The sequence below is a fragment of the Vanessa cardui genome, chromosome 24 (assembly GCF_905220365.1).
Source record: "Vanessa cardui chromosome 24, ilVanCard2.1, whole genome shotgun sequence".
In the NCBI taxonomy this organism is placed as follows: domain Eukaryota; kingdom Metazoa; phylum Arthropoda; class Insecta; order Lepidoptera; family Nymphalidae; genus Vanessa; species Vanessa cardui.
In genome coordinates this window covers 3,234,856-3,257,235 of record NC_061146.1, presented here as the reverse complement: position 1 = coordinate 3,257,235, position 22,380 = coordinate 3,234,856, and the positions used below count along the sequence as shown (strand labels likewise).

The 22,380-nt window shown below is 33.0% G+C and overlaps 2 protein-coding genes across 2 annotated transcripts in view; one reads left to right on the top strand and one right to left on the bottom strand.

The window, feature by feature from the left end:
• Positions 1–4,895, bottom strand: part of LOC124540007 — a 141,986-nt gene extending 137,091 nt beyond the window's left edge. The window contains exon 1 of the mRNA XM_047117404.1: positions 4,701–4,895. The gene's annotated coding sequence lies outside the window, so the exon portion shown is untranslated. The remainder of the gene's footprint in view (positions 1–4,700) is intronic.
• Positions 4,896–13,283: 8,388 nt separating this feature from the next.
• On the top strand, positions 13,284–21,589 carry LOC124540310 (serine/threonine-protein phosphatase 2A regulatory subunit B'' subunit gamma-like). Its single transcript, XM_047117792.1, has 7 exons — positions 13,284–13,576; positions 14,449–14,800; positions 16,269–16,440; positions 17,655–17,843; positions 18,832–18,968; positions 20,111–20,324; positions 21,240–21,589. The coding sequence occupies exons 1-7, from the start codon at positions 13,435–13,437 to the stop codon at positions 21,465–21,467; spliced, it is 1,434 nt and encodes a 477-aa protein (XP_046973748.1). The 5' UTR covers positions 13,284–13,434; the 3' UTR covers positions 21,468–21,589.
• The last annotated feature ends 791 nt before the right edge of the window (positions 21,590–22,380 follow it).

Genomic DNA, 22,380 nt, shown 5'->3' with positions numbered 1-22,380 from the left:
CAAACTATCGAATATTTCATATTAATAATGATGTAGTCTCAAGACATTTTCAATATATACAAAAACTTCAAGGATAATATCAATATCTATTTCGTTCCAGACAATTAAATGCCATGCAAAACAACCCATTATTGAATCAAAGCGTGAATCACAGCCGTGACTTCGTCCGTCACAGATGATCTACGTAATTATTGCATAGTTCATAGTTGGACTTATATTTTAATAACAATTTTAGTACGCTGAGCTACCTCTTGTATACAAGCAGTTCAAATCAATCTGAAGGAAAACGCTTGAGCCAGTTACAGTACAGTAACAGCCTGTAAATTTCCCACTGCTGGGCTAAGGCCTCCTCTCCCACTGAGGAGAAGGTTTTGGAACATATTCCACCACGATGTTCATCTGTTGGTGGAATGCACATGTGGCAAAATTAGACACATGCAGGTTTTACTTCACCGCCGAGCACGAGATTAATTATAAACACAAGCACACATTTATAGTGGAGTAACGCTTGAGAAGATCTTCGGTATATAACTTTTTTTTATTGTGATTGGTGGTAAGTGAGCAGGAGGCTCACCTGATGGAAAGTGACTACCACCGCCCAAGGACATCTACACCACAAGGGAGCTTGCAGTGTTGTAATAAAAAGTATATTCTTATTTATTCTTTAACATTTATCTAATAGTTTTTTAGATACAAGAATGTTTAAGCTTTCTTTCAAGAAATTAATGCTAAACATATGTATATAGCTAGGTCAATGATGTTAAGCATTAATAATAGTCACATGATTAATTTGCTGTGTTTTAGTTATTATTAAATCTGATTTTAATAATTCGGTTTTAAGGTTATTTATCGGACGAATCTAACAAATTGATCCAATATGAGACGGAGATTTATCTTTATTCATTTGTTTAGAGAGCATTTCATTAAAGTATATTTTGGATAATATAAATACATAAATTGAGATTCTTATTTTATCTGTAGAAAACGTAACAATAAACTGTATCGTTATTCAAACATTTCCATTGTAAAGACGCACCTGCGACAAAACTCAGGACCGGTTTAATTGATTAATCACTGATAAAAAATGTTTGTATTGGAAAACGAAAGGCTAACTAGCCTAATGAATAGAAATATCTTTAAACGATTTGACAATTGATTCAACAATTTGGAACCAATATTATCTTTGGTAGATAACATTGGTGAGTAGCCGATAATGGTGATACATTTTTGGGATATTTTATAGGCTTTCATTTAGGGTGAACTTCTCATCATCAGTTATCTATCTAAATATCAGTACTTTGTGTAAATTGTTCCGGTTTTAAGCTTGACTGAGGCAGCATATAAGATTAAGAGGCATAACATCTAAGATCTTGGTATGACTGTGGAATTTGGTCTATAGACGCTGTAGAAGTGGATCCTCTTACTGTTACAGTGTATAGACAGTAGGTAATGAAACCCCAATTTTGGAGATGGTCACCAATACCATCGGAAAGTCTATTTTACTCTTCACCTTACATATATATTGCAAGATTAAACTTGTCTTGACTAACAAATAACAATGTTGGTGAACTAAAATACGTTCTAAATATTTTTTTGTCTATACCAAACCGTTAAATTTATAATCTGCCAGCAGTAGCGGTTGAATAATGACCGAACACGAAAGAAAACCATTAATAACCTTCATGATATTGACACATTCATACTTTGACATATGTCACACGACTTTGTATATCGCGTCACGTGTAAGTTGGCGTGTGGCAAAAACATGTACTTATTTTTTTTGTTCATTTATATCTTATTTGTTTTATTTACCCTTATTAAGAAAACTTACCCAAAATCTATTAAAAATGAGACGTAGAGAATTATTTTCTAGGGAGATATTGGTAAAATGAACAAAAGAGTGGTAAAACAAAGGTGTAGCAGGTGCTGCCACAGGAACGCCAACTTATACTTGACAGTCTATATCTTGTGTTCATGTCGTACTCATACAGATTGAGGTATGCTAACGTATTCACTCAGTATTGATTTTCGTTATATTTCAAGTTGTTTCATCTTACGTTTTCTTGAAAATGGTGTTATTTCCTTTTATTACGACTGATATTATTATAATTAGGGACCAGATACGACGATCTCCATTCCCTTAAACTCCTGCTGTCAGTTTTGAAATGCATTTCGATTAAAATCGTTAAAGTATTTAAACCCCATTGTTTTCCGGATAATATTTAGAAGAGGCAAAAAGCACAGTGGCAATATTTTGCGTGTATTTGTCACTTTATTTTCACTGATAATAAAATATTAATCTATTGGTTTTAGCGTCAAAATATTATATTCGGAAAAATAACATTACATCACGATACTGGCCTTAGTGTAATTTTTTATACATACATATTTAAAAAAACATCTAAATATATTTATAAGAAAAATTAAAAATATTTTGATTACATCAACGAAAATCATTATTTACAATCTATCTAGATAAAATTACAGATAATTTAGTTACTGAATATTTTGGATGAAATAGATTTATTTCAACATACCTACTTCATATGCACACTGCACATATTATAAGTGTATAGTGTTTACTTGTGTACATATTGAGATATATTAAATCAAAATTCGCTTATCTTTCTTTCAAAACATTCATCATAATATCAGATTCGACACTTATACGAGAAACTTACTTAAACTTCATGATTTACGTTTAAAAAGTACGTTTTGCTTTAAAACAAAAAATTACAACTAAAATATTCAAAAAAAGAACTGACCTTCAAGTTAAGATATTCTATTACAATTCCCAATTCCATTACAATAATAACAGATTAGAAAAAAAATCAAACACCAAAAAGTATCAATGTACAAACATAAATACACATAAGACTATTACGAACACGCAACACCTGGCCCGCCAAATTTCATAGTCTGCCTAAACCAGTTCAACTGAATAATAGCATTATGAAACGCATTTCTAGAATTTTAGTCGGACAAGTACGGATTTGAATTGATTAAGCTTAAACTGATACAGTGAAGTCAATTGTCTATTATTCAACTAGTTAGTCCTCCTGAAATTTTATAATAATAACATATTTTTACTTCGCGGAATGCAATACGATATAAAATAAATTATACAATACATTATTTAGGAATGTTTGTTGTTCTTTTTTTATGTCAACAGATTAAAAAAACTATTTTAGCAACCAGCAATAGATGTTGCATTTTTAGATGAATTATATTTTATCTATGTTTTAGGTTAGATTTTCTAACTAAAGTGCTTATTTAGTACTATAATGTTTATTCTTTTTTATGTCAACAGATTAAAAAACTATTTAAGCAACCAGCAATAGATGTTGCATTTTTAGATGAATTATATTTTAGGTTAGATTTTCAGACTAAAATTTCGTTTTACGTACAAAAAATAGAATTACATGAATCATATCTGCTAGTTCATGTTATAATAAATTCCAACCGTATATAATTCTACAGAGCTTGCAATTATTGTTACGATCCAATAAAATAAAGTTTGAGTTAAAAAAATTAAAACTACCAAAGTTAATCGGTAGTTTTAAACCGACTTCTAAAAGAAGGAGGTTGTCAGTTCGACATATATGTATGTTACATTGTTAGAATTGAAAATTGAATGATATTTGAATATGATGATCCATTTAGGCTTCCAAGCACGTGTGCTTAATTTCGTAATTGTGTTTGTGTGTTTATTAACGAATTTCTCGAAAACTAAAGGTCGTATTGAAATGAGCATTTTTATTTTAAGTTAGGTACACTTCGAAATAACTAACAGTCAGCGTAAGTTTCATTAAAATCGATCGAGTAGTTTCATAGATATATTTTTTATTTTTAGTTCACAGCTGTTTCTTATTTTGAAATAGTTTTAATTTCAAAGTTAAATTTGTCTATAACATAGGTATTAATTATGTAATCATGAGTTGATTAATGATTTATAAAACATATTAGGTTATTTCATAATATCCCTAACTAGATCACACAACATAAATTCCTTAGTAGAATTTAAAACATATAATTTAGTACTATGACAACACGTTCAGAAATCGTGATCCACTATTCTTCATTAGAACTACGTTCGTAGTTATATTAAAATTTAAATAAAACTATTCACTAAATTATGAATATAGTATAGAAGTAAATTATCAGAGATTTCATGTAAATAAATATAGCAAGTACTTATAATTTGTGTTCTTTTTATAAATATTCAAGACTAATCACATTTTATAATTGAGATTTATCAAAACGAATTACGAATAACTCTACATTACACCGTTCCTATTTATATTTACATATTTGTTGTATTCGTAATAAGGGTCTATGTTACATGCAGTAGTATATTATAATACATATTACCGGATCTAAACAGCAGCGCCTAAATCGACGTTCACATTTTCTTTGACCGCCTAACATTCCATCAGAACTCAGAAGCCCGCAAGGTCGGAGAGATTCGACTAGCCATAATAAAACTTAACGCAATAGACACGACACTTGCAAATATCTGGCCTATATTAATAACGTTAAAAAAACACATTACACGATTTATTTTGTTATTAAATTCACCGTAACACGTAGAATGCGAATCGCCTTGCAAAAGTTGAAGCTAAACATTTCAGAAAGAAGTTAAGAGGCAAAAGGTTGTGCTGCAATAGAACCCTTTTCAACTCGGTCGCTTATACACTCACCAATATAAACTGCCGTGCACCACCAAATTATCCGTCCATTGTAAGCACTGAGCTTCTTGAATTAAACTTTTTTATCATGCCAATAATGTTAGATCACTTAACATCGGTATCGAATTAATTTTGACACATTAATAGGGACGCACATCCACACCCGCTGACGTCTCGCGCATAACTGAGACAGCGCTCGCTCGGAGTCGGCACTCGGCACTCGCGGCAAACTTGCCCGGGCGGTCTACGGCCTGCGCTCGCGCACCCAACGGATGGTCCGGTTTACGCTTGTTAGTTGTTTCGACTTCGCCTTTTGTCATAAGAATATATCAGTTTTATCATACAAAAATTATGTAATGAAAATTTTTGACTGTAGACGTTGTCACGGTCATTTCAGCCGCGATTGATTTATTTGTTGACGGTGTGAATATTTAATTTATGTACAGTCAATTAATTATCTAAGGCTTTTTTTATCTGCGGACATGACAAAATACAAATAATTCGTATATATTTATTTACAAATCACTCTTTATCACAATCATCATTTGATTGCCGAGGGCCTATTCCACATTGGTATTTGGAAGACTTACGGCCTCCTTGGAAATATTTTGTTTGTGGTAAGATTGATGGATACTTTTAATTTTAATTGTATTTTACTACCCTCGGTTTGAAATATGGTTAAAATATCCTAACTTAACGATTTACCAATGTGACTCCGGAATAGTGAAAACATCAAATATGATTAATTATTATTACATAACACCATCTATTAAATAGACAATACAATGAAAATATACGTGACTTTTTATGAATTATTTGCTAAGTTATGTAAATAAGGTCACATGCAATACTTTAGTTTATTTTATTCTAAAATATTTTGTATCATCTACAATCTAAAGATTATACAGAAAACAATTTTAATATAAATTGTCTTGAAGAGAGATCTAGATTTTAGTCTTATTTTCACTGACTCAGCTAGCGCGAGGTAAAAAAAGTACAAGTATAAAGATGACAATAATTTGAATAAATCTAACTATTTTGATTGAAGAAAATACTTAATATCAACGAGATCACTAATGCTCCACAGAAACAGCGTGCATTGCTCTATAGTACTCGTAGTTATGCAAATCTTTTTTTTTTTTTATCGAACTAGCCAAAGAAAGTGAGTTCTACTCGTACTCGTACTCAGTCTTGACCGAATAAGTACTTGTTATATTATTATTAGTATTGAGAACTACTCTTTTTATGGGATAGGTTGTCGGACGAGCATTTAGGCCACCCGATAGTAAGTGATCACCATCACCCATAGACAATGACGCTGTAAGAAATATTAACTATTCCTTACATCGTCAATGCGCCGACAATCTTGGGAACTAACATGCCATGTCCCTTGTGTCTGTAGTTACACTGGCTCACTAACCTTTCAAACCGGAACACAACAATACTGCGTACTGTTGTTTAGCGGTGGAATATCTGATGAGTGAGTGGTACCTAGCCAGTACCTACCACCAAGTAAAAAAGCTCCTAGTATTTTCAAGAATAAAAATAGTTTCTTTAGTAATAATAGTTGTAGGTTTCAAATAAAGGTAATTAATTAGTGTAACTTCCCAAGGAACAAAACAAAAAACATAAAATTTTATTGACACCGTCGAATGCAATCCGGTACATAGTACAGAAACTAGTAAGTTTTTTTTAAAAGAAATATATTATATATTTCTTTTAAAAAAAAGGTCATTTTTCGCAATTACATTAAATATATATAAATAAAAGTGTTTTTTTTCCTGTGCATTTTCTTTCTTTTTAATCGACCCCTATGTTCCACAATATAAGCAATCATAGTCACCCTTACCGTTATAACGCTGTTATTTAATGGGTGCCCCCTATAGTAACACTTACATTCATGATAGTATAACTTCTATTAAGTCTTTGCAATTGTAAACATACACCAAACAAACAACTGACAACTGTTTTGATTTTTTTTTTTTCAGCTTGAGTTCATTTGTTTTCCAAACTGACCGAATTATGACGCAATAAGTAAGTATAAGATCAGAGACGACCTAAAGGTTAGCTTAGACACTCATAGCCTCTCCGATCCGTGTCGAAGACGCCCATTGTAATAGTTTTTAAAATCCATTTTATATTATTTAGTAGAGGTTAAGGAACCCAGTAAAAGTAGATTTTTTTATTTCTAGTACATATTTGCCGAAAAATATCGTATTGAAAATTCCATATTCAAATAACGCGCGAAAACGCTACTTGGACAATATGGCGCTGTAATGGGGTTGTTGACGTCGCTTTGCTGTATTTTAATCTGTGCTACATATAGTAGAAAAGCAAGGTTTACAAGAAAATGACTTTATCATAAGCCCGGCCAATCAGGAGCGTTTTGCGTCATGTGACAAATGTTTGAAAAAATGCATCTTTATTTATTGATTTTTGAATAAATTAAGTATTATTTTCAAATTTCGTTAGTAAATAACCATTTTTAAACTCATTATATACACTCATTACAAAAATTCACAATTTATTTTTCGCATTGTCCAATAGCCTATTAATTTCTTGTTCGTGGCGAAGGTAAATAATGTCAGGAAAACTCTATACCAGATCTGTAGCAACTAAATTGAAGGAACGTGGTGGAATAAACTCTCAATCTTTTCCGCGAGGCGAGACACCCTTACCCATCAGTTAAGTAAAGTAAAAGTAAAGTAACAGCCTGTAAATTTCCCACTGCTGGGATAAGGTCTCCTCTTCCATTAAACATTCCATTCGGTTTGGAACATATTCCACCACGCTGTACCAATGCGGGTTGGTGGAATGCACATGTGGCCGAAGTTCGATGAAATTAGACACATGCAGGTTTCCTCGCGATGTTTTCCCTCACCGTCGAGCACGAGATTAATTATAAACACAAATTAAGCACATATATATAAAGTGGTGTTTGCCTGGGTTTGAACCCGCAATCATCGGTTAAGATGCACGTGTTCTAACCACTGGGCCATCTCAGCCATCAGTTATATTACTTTACCTCACAAAGAAATTAAAAATGAGTAAATTTAGGTAATAGTGAATGAGTAAGAAAATTAAGATGTATTTTTTATTTCTGAAATGTTGACTACATTAATTTTCGTTATAAACTTACTTGAAAAAATTAGGAGGTCCTTGTGCTGATTTCTATCCAAGTAAATAAATTATAATATAATGGATGTAATTGTTGATTGGTTATTGATTACCGAGCGATGCGCAATATTACCAATGTAAATACTACTTTATTGTTATTGCAGTTTTTTAATACGGAATATTTACCATGTTTTTTTTTAGTCGATGGAGCTCGATATAACAAAAACTACCTTATTGTTGTAGAAAATTCACAAATATATTTTAATATTATAAATGTTAAAGTTACTATGTCTGTCTGTCTGACGCTTTTTCACGACCAAACCACTGAACCGAATTTGATGAAATTTGTTGTGAAGGGAACTTGAACTCCAAGGGTCTACTTTTTGTCCTGACATATGACAATCAATAATTTAAACGCGAGCGAAGCCGCAGGTGATTACAGGGACTGTTATAATTACAAGAAACAAAAACAGAACAACACACAGAGATGAAAGAGACAGAGAGAATCATTGATCACTTATGCCGCTCTTACTTTCCTGTTTTACTCCCAAAACATTTTTGAATTGGCTTGGAATAGTAAAACATTTCGAAATTTAAATTTTGTATTATTTTTTGGCATAACAAAATTCAGTACAAGCCTGAAGTAGAACTTTAGAAATGTACTACTGAGCCTCGAGACTGCCGAGGCACTTGCAATAATCCTGCATTTGAAAACTTCCCACTCGTGTTGGATTTGTTTTCCATTAGAATATGAGAGTGAGTAAGAGTGCATCGCTATTTACGCACTCACTTTAATATGCCTTGTCTACCACTACCTTAGGTATACAAAAAACATTATAACACGCTTTGGCAATCTGCGAATAAATTAAAAAAAAACAATTCCCATTTTTTTTTATAGAAAAAAATTGTGAAATCGAAAATGTACACAAGTCAAACCACATAATCGAATTAGGTGAAATTTGATAGAAAGCAAGCTTGACCTTTAAGGAAGGGTAAACACTTTTTAACCTTTAAGTACCGACGTGCATTTTTTGTAACGTTAGTACCGACGTGAGGCCTGAGAGGCCGCGTATATAATATCAGTTTTTTGTAACAAAAGAATGAGTTGTATATTTTTCCTTAGATTATGTTGAAAACTAAAGGGTTTTACGAAAAAATAAGCATAGAAATAAATTCTGACTATGAAACATGTAATTATAACACAATAATATTATTTGGCTTCAATTTCTGGAAAAATTTAGACCATTCGATATAAAAAATCAAAACACAAAAAATACTCCTTTCAGAATAGCAAAAAATAGCATTTCTAACTTATGACTAGTATAACTATTAGATAAAAAATAATATGTTGACATAAACCTTCTGAATAAAAAAACATCCACAGTCCAACTACTCCTTAAATTTTAAGCCCTGCCAGGTCACACTTGTTTAGCGCACTACAAACAAACGTATTTATTACACGAATAGTATGCATAGATTGATTTTCTTTTGAATTTAGGTTGGTGTGAAAGAAAATATGAAGCTGACGAGACACAATTCTTGACTTCCACAGCTTCAAGCACTCTTGCCAAACTCATTCTACATTCACGTGCAACCTTAGGCTACAAAATCTTTGCTTTATATGTTCTAATACTAACTGTTGACTTTTTTTTACAAATGTATCTCTATCACAATGTTTTCCCATATTAATATTATTTAAAATTAAAAGATAAGAATTGACGCAACTAATATCTAAAATGCGGTAAAAATTGACATAGGCCACAGTCTTGGCCGGCGACTGCATGTGTATACTGTATCAAATTATTTATCTATCCCACCTTTCATAGAATTATAAAAACTTATAATTTCTGGCTTTACTGTTTGTTTTGTCGTTATGAAGCAGTAATTAAGTTAAAATTACTGCTTTTCCCTTCTTCGGAAGATGAGACCAGATCGTTGAATGCTTTATAAAAACCATATAAAGTTTATTCCTATGTTAGTAGGCAAAAACCCTGGGGGGTATTTTTTTATTTAATTTGTTGCAAAACTATTTCATTAATAGACATCCGTTCGACGATTTCGTTAATGGAAGTCCCTGGTGTATCTATAGTTCATAATATCTTTAAAAATAACATCCAGCTTTGATTCTAAATAATAATTTAGAATCTAAATTAAAAGAAAAACTTACGTTAGTACCGACGTGAGGCCTGTGAGGCCGCGTCGGAATTTCAAAAGGTGATTACTCACCAAATATGCCCGCTACAACAACATTCCCTGTTCCAATATCAATGAAGGCGCCATGGCGCCACGGCGCAACCATGCAGCTACTGAAAAGCTGGATTCGATATTGTGGAGGGAAAGGGGTAAACTAGCAATTCGTATACCTGTCGGGGCCTGTGAGACCGCACGTCGGTACTTAAAGGTTAAGTAAGGGTATAGACGGCAAGCGAAGACGCGGTAAAGTAGTAGCAAATAAAATCTTCGCCGTGTTTGTAATACGATTTATACATAAGTGAATATCAAATTCTAACCTAGTGTAATTACGTTAAATTACACAAGCCAAATAACTCTTACATAATCATATTTATTACGTTATTAACGTAACGCAAAACGGATGGATATCGAATAATTCAGTAATCGATGTAAAAAAAAGTAATTAAATAAGAAATTAGTTACGTGCTAAGAGTTATGCGTGCGTTATGACTGTAGGAAACTTTCAATTCATTCAATCTATATTCTGGTTCCTGTTATAGACGCATAATCGTTACCTTGATATAAATAAAGAAAATGACATTTGACAATTTGAATGTATTTAACATTCAAATTTCACTTAACTAACTAGAGAACATGGAAAATATAATAAACAAATTACAATGAAAGTCTTCAAATACCGCATACAGATTATAGTTTAAAAATGTAAGAGCATGTTTGTCTAGAAGAGACAACGCTTGAATTTAGAATACAGATAAAAAAAATGTACAAATATGTAATACAACTACGTGAATAACTAGTAACTGGTAAACAGGATTACTAAAATCTTACATCAAATGGCCAGAAAGTTTATTTGCAAATTATTATTTACATAACATTTTTTTATTGTAAGAATGAAATATGAAGAATAATATTTACTACCAAAAAATAATAGCTTTATTTATTGACTATGAAACTTAAAACTTACTTATATCGTTTTCTTAAACATGAATAAAGTCAAAAATCATGTGGTGTTTATGAGTTAATATGCTATTTGATTGGTTTTTAAAATCTATTTTTTATTATTATATAGATGTTAACCCAGTAAAAGTTGTATTTTTATTTCTAGTATACATATTTGCCAAAAAATATCATATTAAATATCCATCTTCAAAAATAGCGCGCAAAAACGCTACTTGGACAATATGGCGCTGCAATGTGGGTCGGTGACGTCACTTGCCTGTATTTTAATTTGTGGTACCTATAGCCCGGCCAATCAGGAGCGTTTCGTGTCACGTGACAAACATTTAAAAAAATGCATTTTTATTTATGGATTTTTGAATAAATTAACTATTATTTTCAACTTTCGTTAGTAAATAACCATTTTTAAACTAAGAATATATCCTGATTATAACATGTAATTGATTACTCTATTTTTCCCGTTGTCAAAGAGCCGAATGATTCTTAGTTTATTTTCTATGTAATTCATTTAAAAAAAATTTAAAACCAATAAATTATATCGGTAATTAACGTATTGTTTTTCAGTGCTTTTAAAAAAGGTTTTAATTCAATTCAAATATGGCCACTTTACGTATAAATCTAAAAGTTAAAAAATACAAAACATCATGAATACAGTTTTGACTTTTAATCTTTTAAAAAATACTTATAATTTTCGAGTATAGATATATGTATTGTTACATAATATATTAAAACAACAAGTTTATAGATGTTATACTTGGAACTATAAATGTTCGTCTACATATCATGCAGATAATGTAACTGTACAATATTATTTTATTATCTGTACTTCCTTGTAAGTGTCGACGAAAGTTCAGCCGCATACAGCTTTATAATATTGATGATTAAATTGCAGGTACGTTACGTTTTGTGGCTTTCGATAAGTTATAGCAAATGGCTGTTTGAATAATATGCTAATATTTACTTATTAGATTTTTATTTTGAAATAAACCTTTTTTTACGAATATTAATTTGTATGATAGAAATTTAAATGATATCCTTATTTAACATAATACAAAACTACTGCGCTATTTTTTTTTTACATACAAAGTTTATGATCAGACTTAGGAAAGCGATTGACAATACAACCTATTTTTTTTTTCACAAACAAATATAACAAATTTTCTTAAAACTTGAATATTTTAACGGGTAAGCTTTAATGAATAACATCACCTAATGTAATAAAGCAAAAGCGATAGAATGTGTTTTTGATTATAAAACTAGTCTTACGTTGTATTGAAAAGTCATAAGTTTGTTGATCTATTTTATTTTTCTAAAGTATTAAGATATATTTGTTTTATTTAATAACTATTTTTTTTTATTTACACAATAAACTATACAATCTATTTTATCAATATTAATATTATAAATGTGTGTAAAACTGTCTGTAGGTCTGCCGCTCTTTAACGACCAAACCGCTGAACCGTTTTTGATGAAATTTGGTATGAAGCAAACTTAAACTACAAGAAAGGGCATAGGCTACTTTTTGCCTAAAACAAGACAGTCAACACGCTAAAACACGAGCGAAGCTGCGGGACTACTAGTTTTATATAATGGGAAAATGTATTATACGTGTACTGAGGGTACGAAGCGTTCAACAATAATCACAATTTATACGACAAACGCTTTCATTAGGTCCAAATTTTATTTTTGTTATAACATAACTCCGACGTATATGATATCAAATGGACCAATATGTGTACAATATTCTACATATTTACAACGTCAATTTCCAGCACATTGAAATATTATATTATTTAGTTTATAAGTTATTTTTCTGTGAAAGGAAACTGAACCAAAAAATACAATTATTATAAATTTTGTTAGACGAATTTTATTTCTAAACGATAATATTTTGTCCAGTACGTTGCATGATAATGTTGCATTTCTAAGCACGATGACAATAAAAACTTATTCTATTTTTATTGTATTATTTATTAAATTATTAAGTATTAAAAATCTTAACTTCATTTATTCTGTAATTTTTAAATAAATTAATAAACAATTCTAATTTGAGAGACATCTATCGGCGAATAGTAAACTTACTCCACTGGGCCTCGTTCCACGGTAAAATATTGTTTTCAATTTAAAATATTTTGTAATACTTTATTGTATAGTGATATATTAAAAAAGAATTAGTGTGATCAATAATTTTGACATAATTTCTTTTATCACATTTTTGATTGTCTAAGGATTCGATTTGATTTGAACAAAAACAAACAACCATGCATTTGTACATGTCAATGTCATTCGTTAAATAGTAAACAATTTACTAAATAGTCTAAATACTAATATAAATTAAAAACTTAGCAATATATGAAAATTTATTAAATTATGTATTATATTGATTACTAATATAATCTTGAAGTTAGCTGAACAATACCTCAACTTCATCAAATACATTAATTTAATTTATTAGTAAATTCTTTATATTTTCATAAAAATGTCGACCAATAAAGAAAACAAAAGTGTTGAAACAATCACTAGCGAATTGCTTGAAACGAATCTCGTTATAAACGAAGAACAGAAGAAGGTGAACGAAATGTTAAAAAATCGTTTAAGGAAATACATAAAAAAATTAGATGGTAGGTTCATTGTTACTTAAAAAAATATATTTGTCGTTTTTTAATTTATAATAACTTCGAAGACTGACCATAGGTCACACGTTTAGTGGCCTCAACTGCCTATAACATTAGTTTTATAAAATATATTAAACAGTGTTTACCAATGTAAGAGCCATTGCCAATATGTTTGGGAACTTAATGTATCTTGTTATCATACATTCAGATTTTGGCTTATTCAACCTTCAATACAGCTTGGTAGTAGAATATGTGGTGGCATTTTATAACAATATAATTATTCTGTTATTTTAATATAATAATAAAAACGAAATCCTTAATTTAAAAGTTTGACATCATCTCAATTTTACCAAAAGTAAATGAAAAGCCATTCCATATTGTAATTCTTTTCCTTAATTCCTATTAAGAGTATTTTATTTCACAATATTGAAAGGTGTCCTGAACTCGTGCTTTTTCAAGTATTTATTTGCTGACAGTTATTGTGCTAAGTTTTCTCACCAATAACAGTAAAAGTAAAAATAACAGCCTGTAAATTTCCCACTACTGGGCGAATGGCCTCCTCTCCCATTAAGGAGAGGGCTTGGAACATATTCCACCATGCTGTTGAAATTAGACACATGCAGGTTTCCTCACAATGTTTTCCTTCACCGCCGAGTACGGAGATAAATTATAAACACAAATTAAGCACATATATATAGTGGTGCTTGCCTGGGTTTGAACCCAAAATCATCGGTTAAGATGCACATGTTCTAACCACTGGGCCATCTTGGCTCAGTCTTAACTAATAACCAGCAATCACTGTTATCACCAATAACAGTAATTGCTGGTTATTAGTTAACTGTTACTTTAGTATTAATTGTTACTGTAATTATTTACAGAGAAAAATATGTGCACGAGTAAGGAAGAAAGTGAAAAGACCGAACTTGAGACATTCAAACAACTATACAAACCGAAACTTGACGGTGACGCTGAGACTTACAAAAAAATACCCAAATTCTACTTCAAACTTCCTCGGGCCGATGATGTCTTAGCACAAAAACTCAGGGAAGAAACAAGAGCTCAATTCTTGCAGAAGAAAAGCAAGGAGTTATTAGACAATAGTGAATTGAAGCATTTATGGAGTCTGCTTGAGAAATCTAATGGAAGTTACAGTATGGCTAATAGTGACGAATTGACTATTGATTATTTACAGTTCAAGAAAATTAGAGATGAGGCGGGACCAAAGTATAGGTAATTCGTTTGAAAAATTAAGATTAACAACAACATATAAAGCCTGTAAATTTCCTATTGCTGTGTTAAGGCCTCCTCTCACTTTGTGGTGAAAGTTACAAGCATATTCCACCACACTGCTCCAATGCAGGTTGGTTGTTATAATTAGACCCATGCAGTATTCCTCAAGATGTTTCCCTTCACCACTGATCATGAAGGTATTATACATCCAAATTAAGCATATGGAAATTAAGTGGTGCTTGCTGGGTTGTTGTATGTGCAATCATTGGTTATGTTTTACATGTTCTAACCACTGAGCCATGTTGGTCCATATTTACTTCATTAATAATAGTAAATACTATTTACACTCTGTCTATTTGCTTCTGTGTTAGTTAGGTATTTGTCCTGAATATTGGAATTGCAGTCCTCAATTCAGTGTCATCAAATGCTAACAACATTTTTGCCACCATTCCATGTGGTCATGATCAGCAAATGTTTTTTAAGACTTTAACCAAAATAGTTTTATTTGAATAGATTATAGTCTTTTTAATACACATGTCACCGTTATATTACAAATATCGCTACAAAGATTGTGAAGATTTATACAATAAAACACAGACAATTTCAATAGCTCATAACATTTTGGGTAGTTTAGAGTTTTTATTATTTAAATGAAATTTGCTTCCAGGGATTATAATCTACCGAAAAGTAATGTGTTAAATTATAAACAGTATTCCAGTATTATAGTAGGTTCCCAATCATTCGATTACGACGGTATTAACAATTTTTACGGTGACACATACGAAATAATTTGGTTCATAGAAATGATTAAATTCGTTGATAATATCAAGGGACTATATCATTTATATCACAATACATATCTTTTGGTTGAATTGTTTTTGTTACATTTTTAACAATTGTCATCATACATATTTCTTGCATTATACATAAAACCATAATGACTTATACACTTAACATCCCTTATGAATAACTCCGTCCATTAGAGAAAGCTGTATAAAATTCTGTTTAGCAATATTTGTGGCTACTACTGCCTACAGACTCAGTTGTAGAACTTTATTTTATAATATTTAGTGTTTTATTTCATTTTATATATAAAAATAAACGCAATACTTGTACTACTATTTATTACTTATATATTTTACTTGGTGGTAGGGCTTTGTGCAAGCCCGTCTAAGTAGGTACCACCCACTCACCAGTTATTCTACCGCCAAATAATAGTACTCAGTATTGTTGTGTTCCGGCTTGAAGGGTGAGTGAGCCAGTGTAACTACAGGCACAAGGGACAAAACATCTTAGTTCCCAAGGTTGGTGGCACATTGACGATGTAAGGAATAGTTAATATTTCTTACAGCGTCATTGCCTATGGGTGATGGTGACCACTTACCATCAGGTGGCCCATATGCTTGTCCGCCCACCTATTCCATAAAAACAAAACAAAACATTGATGAACCCTGACACTTTTCCCCAGGCCTTACTTCACAGCCGAGGTGTTCGGTCGTCTGCAAGCTGCTGAAGGGGGCATTGGCCGCGTTCGAGGAGTTTCCCTGTTCAACTATGTGATGCGTCGAGTTTGGTTACAACAGACACGGATTGGTCTGTCCTTGTACGATGTGTCAGGACAGGGATATCTAACTGAACATGTGAGTACCTTTCAGTTACTTAGATGCCCAACGGCACCAGGTACCTAAACCTTCAATTTTCCAGAAATAAGGATATTAATATGTTATATACTTGTGCTAGTTATTATATACTAGATAGAACATAAACTAAAGTAGAACTAGTAACGCTACAAATATTTAAAACATTACTACATGTATCATATTTTGGAAAAATGTCATTTTTGTCATCATAAAGATAATGACAAAAATGACATTTTATGTTTCTGGTAATAAATATGTAAAGTGCAATTGTAAGTTGGATATAAACATACCATTTCATTGAAAACCATTTCCATGTAAAAATACATAGTTAAAATTTAATTTAATTTGAGTATTACTATTAATTTTCAAATGACCAATTTTTGTGGGTTTTGAACAAAAACGGGTGTTTTCTTGTTTATAATTTCTCATTGGATGGATTAGTTAAATGTCGTTCTTATATTTGAGAGTAATCTTGTAATGTTAAAGTACACCTATCACTTATATTACTAGTACCAGAAAGCAACCCAACCAATATTTGAGAGAATGCTCCAATATTTTTCACACAATTTAAAACGTTGAGACGAAATTAATAAATAAGCCTTATTATTCATTGAAAAAGGACCTTTTAAAAAATACGCCTGGACTTAGGCCGGGTTCCATCACAAATTATTGTAAAGAACAGCATTGTCAATCTGTTTATTTGAAAAGAGCAACAATGCGAGTTTGTTGCCGTTTCTTCTCGATAGAGGCTGCTTTCCGAAACGGTGCCATATTTAATTATCCACGATTTAAAAAACGCTTCATTGTGAAGTTTACTTGAATAAAATTGATTCCATTGATTGATTGTTCATTCGTGAAATTCGAACATCCCTTACAGGATTTCATTACGTTTATTTATCATTCATTTATCAGGAGTCGAGATGGCCCAGTGGTTGGAACGCGTGCATCTTAACCGATGATTGCGGGTTCAAACCCAGGCAAGCACCGCTATTTCATGTGCTTAATTTGTCTTTATAATGCATCTCGTGCTCAGCGGTGAAGGAAAACATCGCGAGGAAACCTGCATGTGACAAATTTCATAGAAATTCTGCCACATGTGTATTCCACCAACCCGCATTGGAACAGCGTGGTGGACTATGTTCCAAACCTTCTCCTCAAAGGGAGAGGAGGCCTTTAGCCCAGCAGTGGGAATTTGCAGGCTGCTGTTGTTACAGGATTTAGAGAGTTATATAGCAGAGTTAGTGCCGTCCCTCGCAGCGCTGGACGGTCTCGACTCGTCATTCACATCGTTCTACGTTTGCACAGCAGCCAGGAAGTTCCTCTTCTTCCTGGATCCTCTGAGGGTCGGTCGGGTGAGGATCAGGGATGTGCTGTCCTGCTCATTCCTTGATGATTTGTTGGAGGTGAGGCATGTTTCAGATTTTTATTGCCACAATTTGTTTGTAACCATTATGTTCCAAATAAATTAATATATAGTGATGAATATTCCAAAAGTATGTAAAAATATAACTAATTCATTCAGTTTCCATACGTTTAGCGAACATCCTTAGTCGTGGCCTCTATTTTAAATGTTCGTTCATCGAAAAATGGCGTCTTGAATGTCGACAAAACTTTATTGTTTTCGTTGCTTTAGAAGTGAAATTAAAGTGGATTCATGTAGCTTAGTGAAATAATGTTGTATTACAAAAGAAGATATATTAATCAAGAACTGTTTGTAGTTGATTAACTATATAAAATAGCGGAATATATAATATAGCGGAATTATCAACAAAACACTTGTAATATTGAAAAATACGATATGTTTTGAATGTTTCCTTTTGTCATTGGAATGGACTATACATTACCAGAAAATAATTTTGCTTATTACTTACTAGTAGTCGCTCGCTTCTTCTCTCGTGTTTGATAGTGTTGGTTGTCATGTGTTAGGCATAAAAAGAAGGCTATGTCCTTTTTCGGAGTTCAAGTTAACTTCATACCAAATTTCATTAAATTCGGTTCAGCGGCTTGGTCGTGAAAAAGCAACATACAGACAGACAGACAAAGTTACTTTCAGATTTTCTTCGCCTATATATTATTGTTAAGTAGAAAACGAAAAATGTTTGGGTCAAATTTGACGACCTCCATGGTCGAGTGGTGTGTACACCGGTTTTCATGGGTACGCCACTCTAAGGTCCCGGGTTCGATTCCCGGCCGAGTCGATGTAAGTAAGTAGTTTTCTATGTTGTCTTGGGTCTGGGTGTTTGTAGTACCTTCGTTACTTCTGATTTCCATAACACAAGTACTTCAGCTACTTACATTGGTATCAGAATAATGTATGTGATGTTGTCTCATATTTATGTATTTATTATGTATTATCATTTTTTTACTTTATAAAGATAATGGCATTTCCAGTTACGTGAAGAAGACCTGCCAATGGAGTTACAGGAGCAGAACTGGTTCAGTGCGGCGTCCGCTCTCCGAGTATACGGGCAGTACCTCAACCTGGACAGGGATCATAACGGCATGCTCAGTATCAACGAGCTGGCTGGGTATGGGAAATACTGTTGATAATTATTACCTCTAAATGTTAAGCTAAGTTTAATTAACAAATCAAAATCAAAGTATACTTTATTCAAGTAAGCTCTTGAGAGTAATTTGAGAAGTTACCACAGTTTTGGAATGTAGATAGAGTAGATACCGAAAATAACCGGTAAGAAACATAGTAAAAACCAAAATATACTTTATTCAAAGTAGGCTTTTATAAGCACTTTTGAATCGTCATTTAACAACTACATTAAGTGAAGCTACCACCGGTTCGGAAAGAAGATTCTACCGAGACAAACCGGCAAGAAAATCAGTAGTTACTCTTTTTCAACATTTAAAAATACAACAGTGAATCAGTAGATACTCTTTTCCAAACAGATGCATAATCTATACAATCTAGTTTATCAGAAAACACTAGAAACGGCTCAGTCCGACGTCTAGAACTCAGGCTGTCGAGTCGACTCTACCGACTATAGGAGGGTGCACTCTTTCTTGTAGAAATACACGATATATGAAGTCCTACACAGATGGCCCAGTGGTTAGAACGCGTTCATCTTAACCGATGATTGCGGGTTCAAACCCAGGCAAGCACCGCTGATTCATGTGCTTAATTTGTCTTTATAATTCATCTCGTGCTCAGCGATGAAGGAAAACATCGTGAGGAAATTGCATGTGACAAATTTCATAGAAATTCTGTCACGTGTGAATTCCACATATTCGCATTGGAACAGCGTGGTGTAATATGTTCCAAAACCTTCTCCTCAAAAAGGAGAGTGATATATTTATGTAGAAAAAAGCAAACAAAATGTAACGATGTCAAAGGATTTTATTATCGTACTGACTTATTCTAGACCATTCTAGTTTACAAGTAAACTCGTTTGACACACAAACGATCACATCACAAAAATCTATATAGCCAGTAAAACATTATTAAAGACCTATTTATTCATAAGTCATTTTGTAAGACCTTATAACATCGTTTATATTAGACAGATCTAATAGCTAAAGGCCCCCTCCTTTAGCCCAGCAGTGGGAATTTGCAGGCTGTTGTTGTTGTTTGTACACGGATGGCTAGTTGACGTCCATATCTGCCCCCCCCCTGTACACGGCTAGTTGACCTCCATACCTGTATCTGCCCCCCCCCCAGCTACGGGTCGGGCACGCTGACGCGCGCGTTCCTGGCGCGCGTGTTCCAGCAGTGCCTGACGTACGACGGCGAGATGGACTACAAGACGTACCTGGACCTGGTGCTGGCGCTGGAGAACCGCCGCCAGCCGGCCGCGCTCGCCTACCTCTTCCGCGTGCTCGACATCAACTCGCAGGGCTTCCTCGACGCCTTCACGCTCAACTACTTCTTCAAGGTCTTGCGTTCATTACTTAGGGCTTATTACACTTACGTCACCGTGACAACGTCTTATAAATTGGTTTGCCGGGACACTTCAAGAAACTGCGTTACGCTCCGCTCACGTTATGCGCTCACAACGAGAGCGAGTGAGAGGCACGCGTCCCTTCCACTCGGGCATGGTTAGCCCGCCTAAGAGCGAGAGAGACAGACATAAATAATAAATAATAGTGAAAGGCACGCGTCCCTTAATTAATGTTTTAAATATAATTCTTTGTATAAATAAATGTTTTAAATTGTTACTATTATTTCATCCTTCTTCCTACTATACGAATGAATATTCACATTAAAATTATTTTACCACTCAAAGTCGTTGTCACGTAAAACTTTCGCCCGTATACCGACTTTACAGGGAACAGGTAATTTTTTGACTTCGTTTTATAATATTATGATTAGAAGTATTACTATAAATTTGAAATCTTGTGTAATTATTATTATTTTTAATGTTATGAAATAATTTATGACTCAAATAGTAAGCGACATAATTATGTTTGTCTTAATCATAAACTTAGATTAAGTATTTCTGTACGGTGTCCTTTACGCGACTTAAAGTGGACGATCTTTCTGTTATACGCAGATTATATAATTATTATTTTTAGCTTTTAATAACAAATTGCTTCATTAAATTATTCTTAAACATCACCAATATTTATTTAATCATGTATATTATGTAATACATAATTTTCACTTTGAAAACAACTTCGTCCCAATGTAATGTCCCGCGATACCTCTTTTTTTTTCTTATGAATTTGTAATAACAGTTGATATACCTTAACTAATTCTTCATAATTTATTGCGATTTCGTTCAATACAAATCTCAAGAACACTCACTACGAATCATAATGACTGTAAATTATATATGACTTGTTTACAGGCGATTCAAGAACAAATGGTGGCCCACGGCGCGGAGCCGGTTAACTTCGATGACGTTAAAGACGAAATCTTCGACATGATCCGACCGGAGCACCCTTCCCGCATTACACTCCAGGACCTCATCAGGAGCGGCCACGGACACACGGCCGTGTCCATCCTGTTGGAACTGCACGGGTTCTGGGCGTACGAGAACAGGGAGGCGCTGGCAGCGGCCGGCGATCACTCTTGACAGGGCAAGATGGAGTTTACGAAGGAGATTGATATAAATTTGCGGTAGAATGTGAGGGGTGCGATGTCGTGGATTTTTCACGATTGGCATTTATCCTGATGAAGGAAAAAACAATAAAAGAAATATTGGGGTTCAAGTAACGCGTCTAAGAAATTGACAAATTCTTAATAAACTCAAAGTGCAAGCCCGTCTGGGTAGGTTATTCCCACTCATCAGTTATTCTTCCGCCAAATAACAGTACTCACTATTGTTGTGTTCCGGTCTGAAGGGTGACGGTAACTACAGGCACAAGGGACATAACATCTTAGTTCCCAAGGTTGGTGGCACATTGACAATGTAAGGATTAGTTAATATTTCTTACAGCATTGTCTATGGGTGATGGTGACCACTTACCATCAGGTGGCCCATATGCTCGTCCGCCAACCTATACCATAAAAAAAGTAAAAGTGTTTTTGTGCAGTTTTGAAGTTGTTATCGACACGTGAACAAATATTTGTATGATATAAAAGAATGTCGCTTCACGCTCTCTGCAGATCTATTAAACTACGGAACGGATTTTAGTGCGGTTTTCATCAATAAACAGAAGAAAGTATATATGCGTATTATATTAGAGAAAAGCAGAAAATTTAGACTTTCCTAACTGGAAAAGAAATCAAGAATATCATTTTGCGTTTCATCTTTAATATGAAAGTTGTATATAGACTCTTATTGTATCCGTGGGAAGGGACTGGTAGCTGTTATATAATTATGCCAATTCAATATATATAAAGTTATGAATAATAATTGAAAACAAGCTCTTTTAGGTTGATCTTTTATCAACACGAAAAAATTATATGTACATATAGCGAGTAACAGATAATTATGTCAGTAATTAATAACTCGTATAAAATGTTTACTTGATTCTTAATTACAT